General features: G+C 41.0%; 1 protein-coding gene and 1 long non-coding RNA gene across 4 annotated transcripts in view; one reads left to right on the plus strand and one right to left on the minus strand.

The window, feature by feature from the left end:
* The window catches only part of LOC135251895 (protein PRRC2A-like), a 150,371-nt gene that overhangs the window by 75,682 nt on the left and 63,923 nt on the right, over positions 1 to 10,766 (plus strand). Inside the window, exon 16 of the mRNA XM_064329759.1 lies at positions 6,892 to 6,942. Coding sequence (XP_064185829.1) covers positions 6,892 to 6,942 — 51 coding nt within the window. The remainder of the gene's footprint in view (positions 1 to 6,891; positions 6,943 to 10,766) is intronic.
* Positions 1 to 10,766, minus strand: part of LOC135251900 (uncharacterized) — a 37,661-nt gene that overhangs the window by 13,045 nt on the left and 13,850 nt on the right. Inside the window, exons 1-2 of one of the 3 annotated variants that reach the window (XR_010329228.1) lie at positions 3,567 to 3,815; positions 376 to 422 (exon numbers count right to left, since the gene is read on the minus strand). This is a non-coding gene — a long non-coding RNA (uncharacterized LOC135251900). Of the gene's footprint in view, positions 1 to 375; positions 423 to 3,483; positions 3,816 to 10,766 lie in introns of those variants that run through there. The other 2 variants (XR_010329227.1, XR_010329226.1) reach the window with 2 other exon arrangements.

A 10,766-nucleotide genomic window follows, 5' to 3' on the forward strand; every position in this document is an offset into this window, starting at 1 on the left:
CAGCTGTATAAATGGATGCAGTGTAAATGAAATGTAATGCGTACCTATGCTAAACATCTTTAACTGATCTCTTTCCTCTGGTTGTGAACCCAACCCAGTTAAAGTTTCCGTCATCAAGCTCCTGCTGAAAAAGTCTAATGTGGGTTTTCATCACAGAGATCTAGTCATATACTGTAAAAAAAAAAATTATATGGTCGCAGCTGAAATACATCGTAAACCATTTTGTAGGTCACTGAAAATCACACCTGAAATGAGTCACTGAAAATCTCACCCGAACTGAGTCACTGAAAATCTCACCTGAACCGAGTCACTGAAAATCTCACCTGAACCGAGTCACTGAAAATCTCACCTGAACCGAGTCACTGAAAATCTCACCTGAAATGAGTCACTGAAAATCTCATCTGAACTGAATCACTGAAAATCTGGATTGAAAAGCAGATGCAGTCTGTGAATCTGCGCTCTGTGAGTCACAATGAATAATAGGCTAGTATTAACCGGCACGCTGAAACGGCAGACCGGATCATGTGCGTATGTAGCAGCCAATAATGTAATAACTACCGTTAATGTAATAACTGCCAATAACGTAATAATTTTTTCGTTCTTAATGTAATAAAAGTCGATAACGTAATAACTTACCAATAATGTAATAAAATTTCTGAACCAATAACGTAGTAACTTTTTGCTCATAATGTAATAAGTTATTAGATTATTGACTGGTTATTACATTATTAGCTGGGTTAAAAAAAATCATTAAAAATGTAATAATAGGAGCCGATAATGTAATAATATACTTGTACCACTATGTATAAGTTTTATTTATTATCAAGTGTCAGACTTCCATAACACTTAGGCCTACCCTTACTGTTGCTTCTTTCAAATAGCTGCCCAAAAACCAGGCCAATCCTGAACCCTGAATCTTAGTCCTAACTCTGAGAAAACACACACACACACACACCTACTCTCTCTCTCTCTCTAGGAATTAATTGTTTGTGTAACTTAATGGTTAGACTTATCTCCAGCCCTGCCTTATACTCCTTTGCCATTTGAGTACCAAATTAAGTGGGAGTACACATGTTTGCAAACACAGACAATTACTCTTATGTTGTATAATATGAAATCTATACCTCTTTGAAGATGCTGTGTTCTCAAATAAAAAAGACCAACACTTCTTTCCATGAAAAATATAATCTTTAATCAAGTGTATTTAAATAACTTCTTCAACCAAACTGGCACTATTATGCCTTGTGCTCAACTTTCAACCTCTTAATGCAAAATTATGTTTAAAAAAACTGTAAAATATAGTATATAACATGACCTACAAAGATAACTTTGGTAACACATCTTTCAGTTTTATCATAATAATAAAGGATGGTTAAAGAAATAAACATTCTCTTGATACACATTACATTTACAGTATCTATACCAATTGGTCCCAGCATCATGTTTTGTCTCAGAAAACAATATGTTTCATTTTTTTAAGCAGAACTATTTTGTTAAATATTTTTTGCCCAAACTAATATAAAAGTAGTACTGATAATTCTTTTAACAACATGTATTTTGCAGTCCAAATTAGAAAGTATCGATAAGAGTATTGATAAGTATTGGTATTGATAAGCAGTATCAATAGTGGTATTGGTATTGATAAAATCCTAACCATGCCCATCCCTAATTGTAGAAACTAACTAACTCACTAACAGGTGCAGTTTTCTCATGACATGGCTTGCCATTTTGCCCCTTTCTCTCTTGTTTTAAGCACTTCTTTCATGGTGACTTGACTTGTGACTTGCTTGACCTGAGCAATGACTTGACTTGTCTTGCTTGACGTTTACTAGTGACTCGACTTGACTTGCTTGAGTCTAAACACAGTGACATGGGACTTGCTTGAGACTTGAAGGTTAAGACTTGAGACTTGCTTGTGACTTGCACAAGTGTGACTTACTCCCACCTCTGCCTCACTGTCAGGTGAAAAGAAGCAGTTGGTGACTCTACATGTATCAGAGGCGTGTGGTAGTCTACACCCTCCCCAGACCAACAGAGGATAGCGCATCGATCAGGACCGTGATACACACAGAGAATTGGTATAACAACTAAAATTGGAGAAAATGGCAAAAATAAAAAAGAATGAACTATAAATACAATTTGCTTCGTTTTTTGTTGAGCTCTTTGTTGAGCTTGTCATGACTGTATTCAAATAGCCAGGGATGTCAATAGGGCAAGGATTCTGATTTGGTAATACATGTTCATGTAACCTTTCAGGAGTCAGGTTTGGTATATATACATAGAGAGAGAGAGTGCTGAATAGCTATAATAGTGTGGTTGAAACAGTTTGCTTGAAAAAGTTATTTAAATACATTTAATTAAAGATGACATTTTTCATGAAAAGAAATGGTGGTCTTTGTATTCGTGGACAAAGCATCTTCAAAGAGGTATAGATTTCATATTATATGACATAAGAGTAATTGTCTGTGTTTGCAAACATATGTGCTCGCACTTCATTTGATACTCAAATGGTTAAGGAGTAGAAGGCAGGGCTGGAGATAAGTCTAACCAAGCACCACAAACAAATAAATGGTCATAATTCCTAGAGAGAGAGTAGGTGTGTGTGTGTGCGCGCATGTGGTCAGGTTTTTGAGCAGCTACTTGAAAGAGGAAACAAGGGTAAGTGTCATGGAAGTGTGACACTTTATAGCCAATAAATAAAACTTAAAGCGATATAAGTATATTATTACATTATCGGCTCCTGTTATTACATTTTTTTATGATTTTTTAAAAACCCAGCTAATAATGTAATAACCAGCCAATAATGTAATAACTTATTACATTATATGCAAAACGTTATTACGTTATTGGTTCAGAAAATGTATTACATTATTGGTCAGTTATTACATTATCGACTTTTATTACATTAAGAACGGAAAAATTATTACGTTATTGGCAGTTATTACATTAACGGTAGTTATTACATTATTGGCTGCTACATGCGTATTCCAACAAACAATAACTTATTCATTAATTCAATATCACAGCGAATAAACAACCAAATGCTAAACTAAATGTGAATATTCAACAATGTAATTCAAGCTGTGTATACAGCATGTTTAACAGTGATATAAACGCTCATTCATTTACAAATCAAAGAGTCAGCCAACACGCAGTAGTAGGCTAAATGAAATGGCGTCTGCCGCCGTATCAGATTTACAACTTAAAACAATCAAATAAGTTCTAACAGAGTGATGGCAAACCAACCTATCTACACAAAATCACAAGCTATGAAATACACATGTGCAGAAGCTAAGTTGTGACAGTTGCACTTATAAATTCGGACGCGTTGATATAAAGAAATTAAATGCCGCAAAATAAATTAATCGTTACCAGCCTGAACACAAAAGTGTTCCGTTAATAACATAAAATGCATTTATCAATAACCGCAGCGGTAAATAACAAAAAGTATCCGGTTCGAGAAACAAGATAACTCGTACTTACCTTTAAAGACGCGAGGCAAACAAACACACAATGACCAAAAAAAGTTCCATTTTAAATTCTTACGCCTGGGCTACACCGCTTACCTCACGTGTGCGTGACGGCTACCTCACTGAACTGCTGCGGCTCGCACGCATGTGCGTGTCCACATCGCCAGCGTTGCTGCTGCGCCGCTGCTACTGCCAGCCTTATCTTTCTACATTGAGTTTGCCTTTGATAATGGCCATCAATAATAGAATGTTTGATTTCATTTCATTATAAATTTAATTTATATTTAGTTTAGACAGAAAAGGGTTAAGAAGCGTGTGCTCAATTGTAAAAAAGTGAATAATAATAATAAAAATAAATAAATAAAAAATATACAGCAGTCCCTCTTCGCATTTTTTTCAGGCCCTGCTCCAGGTAAGGCCCACTCAGCTGATGTAGGGACTGAGCACAGGCCTGCCATCCTGGCTGCCACAGTCCACCCCTAATGCTCATTTCACAGGTTTGGGTAGCTGTTCCAGCTGCTATGCAGGTCTGTAGTCTAAAGCTTTTAACCAGAGTTTTTAACTTGAGTTAACCACACTACAATTTTTTTTCCACTTGCATAATTTAAAATCTGTTCATGTTCTGCTGTTCTCCTGGGGTTACCAGCCTCGCACCTGGATAGCACCTGTTTCGTTTTCTGTGCTATCCTGTGAATTCCATGGGACTTCAACCCAAATTTCACCCTCTGGTCTACGTCACAGAGTACTGGGTAAAGGCCCTGTTTACGGTACTGTCGGGGTCCTACTAGGGGTTAAATGGTCAGTTGCTCCATCTACCCCACAGTCTCTGAAACATGACTGAGGCACATTGATTACTACTGACCCCAATCAACCCCAGCACTGTCAGCTGAGACAGCTGTTACTGAGCAACCAGTCAACGTCACATTAACTGCCATTTCATTAACACAGGGAACTAAATAAATCATTATAAATTTAATTTATATTTAGTTTAGACAGAAAAGGGTTAAGAAGCGTGTGCTCAATTGTAAAAAAGTGAATAATAATAATAAAAATAAATAAATAAAAAATATACAGCAGTCCCTCTTCGCATTTTTTTCAGGCCTGTGACATATTCAGATATAACCTAGACATTGAAACTATAGTGAAAGGTGTCAGTTATGTAATGTTGCTGGTATGATGTCAATATGACTATCAACAGATCTTTTCACTGTCTATTTTTGCTGAGAACCATGCGCCTCGCACATGAAAAATAGGCTCCATGCCGAAACTCTAGATGACGCGCCGCGGCAGTGAGGCTCGAGCCGCGCCTCAGACGCGCGTCTCACGCAGGCTGTGCGGCTGCTCTAACCTGTTAACATGGGCGCTGAAATGAGAAGCAAGAGGTTCCGCGACCGTCACACACACGCGAGGTAAGCGGTGTGGACCGGGCCTTACACAAGCGCATGTAATTTGCGACCTTGGCTTCGACGTTCTGTGCGATCCCAGAGGTACAATGACGATGAATTTGCATGTTTTAAGTAGTTCCTCACAATCTGTAACCAGAAGGATATGGGAGTGAATAGCATGTGAGACCCTACAGTCATACCCTAGTGTTTCAGTAAAAAAGCGCTTTATATCACTCGATCATGTGGGTCAGGTGTGTTAATCCATGAAAGACAATGCTAAAGTTAGCTGTGAGGTCACAAGCCTTTGTTCTCCATGTGGATGCTGTAGGTAAACCAGCAGTCACCTGCCAAGTGAACGGCCCCTCAGTAACCCTGCTGTGCTCTGGGGGCGACAGACCAAGCACTCAGTACAGGTGGGAGGGGCCTGCCATAGAGCCCCAGCCAGGGTCCCAGCTGAAGATAGAGGCAGCAGAGAGCTCTGATGCAGTCTACACCTGTGTGCTGCACAACCCTGTGGGTGAGAGCAGAACAGACTTTCCTGTAAAGAGCTGCTTCCCTGCTCCAGGTAAGGCCCACTCAGCTGATGTAGGGACTGAGCACAGGCCTGTCATCCTGGCTGCCACAGTCCACCCCTAATGCTCATTTCACAGGTTTGGGTAGCTGTTCCAGCTGCTATGTAGTCCACCCTAATGCTCATTTCACAGGTTTGGGTAGCTGTTCCAGCTGCTATGCAGGTCTGTAGTCTAAAGCTTTTAACCAGAGTTTTTAACTTGAGTTAACCACACTACAATTTTTTTTCCACTTGCATAATTTAAAATCTGTTCATGTTCTGCTGTTCTCCTGGGGTTACCAGCCTCGCACCTGGATAGCACCTGTTTCGTTTTCTGTGCTATCCTGTGAATTCCATGGGACTTCAACCCAAATTTCACCCTCTGGTCTACGTCACAGAGTACTGGGTAAAGGCCCTGTTTACGGTACTGTCGGGGTCCTACTAGGGGTTAAATGGTCAGTTGCTCCATCTACCCCACAGTCTCTGAAACATGACTGAGGCACATTGATTACTACTGACCCCAATCATCCCCAGCACTGTCAGCTGAGACAGCTGTTACTGAGCAACCAGTCAACGTCACATTAACTGCCATTTCATTAACACAGGGAACTAAATAAATCATCTTCTAAAGTCAGAAATGCAGAAATATATTTATATACATCTTTCAATAATCAGATCAAAATGGTTGAGCTTTATCTTTTATATTTTTCTAACATGTTCTGTTTTTCTTTATGTTTTTAGGAAGCGCCTCTGTAATTATTTCTGTAATGATTGTCCTCCTCCTCTTCATCATTGTGGGATTTCTTTTATTTTACTACAAGAAATGCTGCAAAAGTAAGAGTCTTTTCAAATAACACATGAAATTATATGAATAAACGCATCCATATGCAGATCCTGCTGTTTCTGGAGCAGTTACTCAGGACTGGATTCAGAAGTGTTGTCTCCATAAAATGAGCACAAGCTCTCCAATACTGTGGGACTGAAAGCTCATACATTAGCGCTACTATACCCATGACTAATAATAATAAAAATCATATTTTACATTGTAGAAAGACAAAATGAAGAGGACATGGAAGCTCAATCTGGGGGTAAGCTGTAGAAATGATGGTGGTGACTGTGATGATGCTACTGTGAAGCATGATGAGTAATGAATAATATTTCATATCTTATATTGTAAAAAAGGCAAGACTGAGAGAGAGAGACTCTGAAGCTGCAGTAAATAGTGAGCTGCAGAACAGTGTTATTCACTCTGGCCTTAGAGCTGCAGGTGATGACATCACTCCCTCTGGTACTTTATCTCCGAACTTAAAACACTGCAGCTGCAGGTTTCCTCCAAAAAATTAACATCTATACAATATATGCCTATACAGTACTCAATGATAAATGTATTACAATCAGATGTATTCCTATTCATACACTTCAAATGTAGGCATGCTGCTGGTAAAACTAGATAAACTAAATCTGTGAAACATTTCTTTTGAAACAGAAAGACAACAGCTATTACCAGCAGACCCTGAAAATGTTGAGGAAACTCCAGGTAAGGCAGAATTAACTCTGCGCTGAAGAGAAACGTGTCTCATAATGAAACAGCAGTACTGAAATGCCTCTGTTTCAGGATTGGGATCAATTACCCTGCAGTTCAGTCAGTTCAGGAAAGGAAATAAATTGCGAAATACCCATAAAACGTTGTGGACATTTTTCAAGCCATGAATTAAATTTGAAATTTCCTGAGTCGACTTGACCCTTAACTGTTGACTGTTAAGTATTTTAAATGATTAACTAGATAATTTATCATGTAAACCTTTTGTAAATGTCCCAACAAGTGACATTTTCTATCCCCATTCACAGAAGTCAACACTTGTCCTTAGCTTTGGGTCAGAATTTAAGTATAAAGTGTTTACTTGTTTACTAAGTGTTTAACGTTTACTTTGAATTTGCCAAATTGTGAAGGTGAAGACCAAATATAACTGAATTACATGCATTATTGTGTGTGAAGAGTGAGGAAACATGGGGATTGAATCCTGGCCTTATTATAAAGCAGGATCAGATGTTCACCTGAGAGCCTCCTGGCATTTGTATTGTACTCAGCACACACAACCTTATTTCCTCTGTTTCTGCAGGAAGTGTCCAGGAAAGCGCAGAGCTATGTAAAGACATGCTGAATCCAGGTAAGACCCATGATGAGGATCAGAAGACAGCACTGACTGAGCAGCACAAAGGGACTGATGGGAGTGCTGGAATTTCACAGGAGGAGAGTCAGACAGGTAAGTACAGAGAAGCAGCAGGTAACCTGCCAGTCAGTCACCTGCTTTACATCAAATTTAATATTTTATTTCATTTCTCCACAGAATCACTAAATCGGGGTGAAGATTCTGAAGAGAGTGGAGTGGAGACTGAGGGGGGGGAACTCTAAACACCCCTCCTCTGGCACTGTCCCGTTCAGCGCTACCGAGTCTCCACCTGCTGCTCCAACCAAAACATGAAGTGCAGAGGAGACCATCCGCCCTCCCGAATCCAGCCCCTCTCTTCCCCACCCCCCTAAATGCCCCCCCCCCCCCCCATCCAGCACCAGCTCCAGTACAGAGTTAGGACCAGGAAGAGGAAACAGAAAGAGCAGCAGCAGCAGAATCTACTGATGAGACTGCAGTCAATCAGAGAGCAGGAGCCCAGAGGCAGAGAGAGAAGAGGGGGGGGCAGGATGGAGGTAGTGATGGGGGCGTGGCTCAGTCCAGTGGGGCAGGAGGGGGAGAAGCAGAGAACCCAACAGCAGATCCAGCCCAGGAGCTCCCCAGCAGCCCAGAGGAAGAGGAGGATATTCAGGAGAGTCAGACAGGTAAGTACAGAGAAGCAGCAGGTAACATTTTCAGTGAGAGACTCAGGCAGCTGCTCCTGCTCATTCTCTTGTGTGCAGGTGCACTTGCTGCTCAGATACATTTACAGGTAGATTAAATCAGGGTGGATATTTTGGATTTATCAAACTGTATTTGTTAAGATCAAAAATAACTCTTGCATTATTGTGTGTCAGCAGTAAGGACAAATGGGGATTGAATCCTGGCCTTGATGTAAAGCAGGATCGGATATTCACCTGTGAGCCTCCTTGCATTTGTACTGTACTCAGCACACACAGCAATATTTCCTCTGTTTCTACAGGAAGTGATGTAGTACAGTATGGAGACTGGCTGAGCTCAGGTATGACCTGTGATGAGCATCAGAACGCACCTCTGACTGAGAGTAGAGACTCAGCTGTTCCTGGTGATTCTTTTACGTGCAGGTGCAGCTGTTGCTCAGTCACTGTGTGTGTGTGTGTGTGTGTGTGTGTGAGAGAGAGAGAGAGAGAATGAGAGAACAGGAGAACATGATGAGAATAAGGGTACAGTAAACTGAGTACAGAATGTATTTGAGCTGGGATAGACTACAGCAATAAATAAAGTACACTTTCAGAAAGAAGCGTACTAAAAGGTGTCTAAAAAACTACAAACATGTGTCACAGGGGTGGTACCCTATAGGTACAGAAAATGTATGTTATTTCTTCTGTTTCTGCAACAATGCAGGCTTTAGGCTGGTGGAGCCCAGGTAAGACCCATGATGAGCATCAGCAGACAGCACCGACTGAGCAGCACAAAGGGACTGATGGGAGTGCTGGAATTTCACAGGAGGAGAGTCAGACAGGTAAGTACAGAGAAGCAGCAGGTAACCTGCCAGTCAGTCACCTGCTTTACATCAGGTTTAATATTTTATTTAATTTCTCCACAGAATCACTAAATTAGGGTGAAGATTCTGAAGAGAGTGGAGACTGAGGGGGGGAACTCTAAACACCCCTCCTCTGGCACTGTCCCGTTCAGCGATCCTGAGTCTCCACCTGCTGCTCCACCCACAACAGAAAATGAAGAGGAGACCTTCCACAGTCCCCCGCCCAGCCCCTCTTCTCTCCACCCCCTGATATCCCCCCCCATCTAGCACCAGCTCCAGTACAGAGTCACGACTGCAGACACAGGAAAAGAAGCTCCTAAGAGCAAGAAAATAGGAGATAATTTAAAGAACTGAAACTTTATTGCGCTGTGTGTGTGTGTGTATGTACGTGTCTGTATGAACTTGTCTTGGCTAGTAGCAGCTATAGTTTCAGTATTTTTACTTTTCTGGCTCCCCCACGGACTCCCCCACACACAAACCCGTTAGTACTTCATGGTGTAGACACACAGTCCCAGAGCGGGGTCCAACAGCACAGCTGTTCAGGCTTATCCAGCAGAGACACCGCGGCTATCGTAGCATTCCAAAAAATCTCTGTACACCAAGGCTTGGGTACGAAGGGGAAAAATAGAAAAAAGAAAAAGAAGACGCCCCAGCCCCTGGTGTGGTCTAGCTAAACTCCGTGGCCAGGTGTTTCGGAGGTCTAAGCTGTCATTGGCTGTTTGAGGTCTGCGCTGTCATTGGCTGTTTGGAGGACACACCTTCATATCACTACCGCCCTTCCCATCGGGGGTGGATTTCAATTGGTTCAGTAAAATATTCGCCAAATTAGATCAGGTTGGATAATCATATAGCTGTACAAGATAATCAGATATACTTCATTCCATGATCTTCGTTATGAATTTTAGAAGATAACCATACCAAACATGACTGCCTTAAATACAGGTTAAGGGGATTGCTTGCGAGTAGTATGCTGTGATGACTTGCAGTTGACTGAGTTAAAAAATAAAAAAAATTGGACCAGTTGGGTAGCAGAACAGTATTTATTTATTAATTATGACTAATATGATTGTAATATTCCACACATTCATTCCACACACTCCTTTCACCCCCTCACACTCCCCATAACCGTCCTTAAATTAAAGCACTTTATAATGTACTATATATAAATACTTACCTCACATCCTCATGAGCACTCATGTAACTTCTCCATCCTATTCATGCCCCTAAAATCATACTGTAATGTTACCACAATGCTTTCTTTAATTCTGTTTTTTTTTTTTAAGTACTTTCTATCGTTGCTTCTCAGTTAATGTGTAAGTCCAAATGTTGTCTTTTCGTTATCCCACATTGTTCCGTGCCTGTTTGTTTCTCTTGTTCCTCTCTTGTTTTCTCTTGTAATAGCGTGTGTGTACATGGTCGTATGTTTCTCGCCATACCTATTTGTCAAGAAATACAAAACTGCATGACCACCCCCATCCCGGATAGCATGCTAGTAGTAAATAACCCGCAACCAGCAAGTAAGCTTTCACTTTCACTTTCACATCAGGCGCTCCGCCGGAGATGCGTCTGTATGAAGGCGAGCAATGGCAGACACGCGCTTCAGAATCACTACGCCGTTGTTTTTTATCCTCGCGAACTTCGCATTCGGTAAGAACTGTAACTCGCTTCTGG

This window comes from Anguilla rostrata, chromosome 3 (assembly GCF_018555375.3).
Source record: "Anguilla rostrata isolate EN2019 chromosome 3, ASM1855537v3, whole genome shotgun sequence".
Lineage (NCBI taxonomy): Eukaryota > Metazoa > Chordata > Actinopteri > Anguilliformes > Anguillidae > Anguilla > Anguilla rostrata.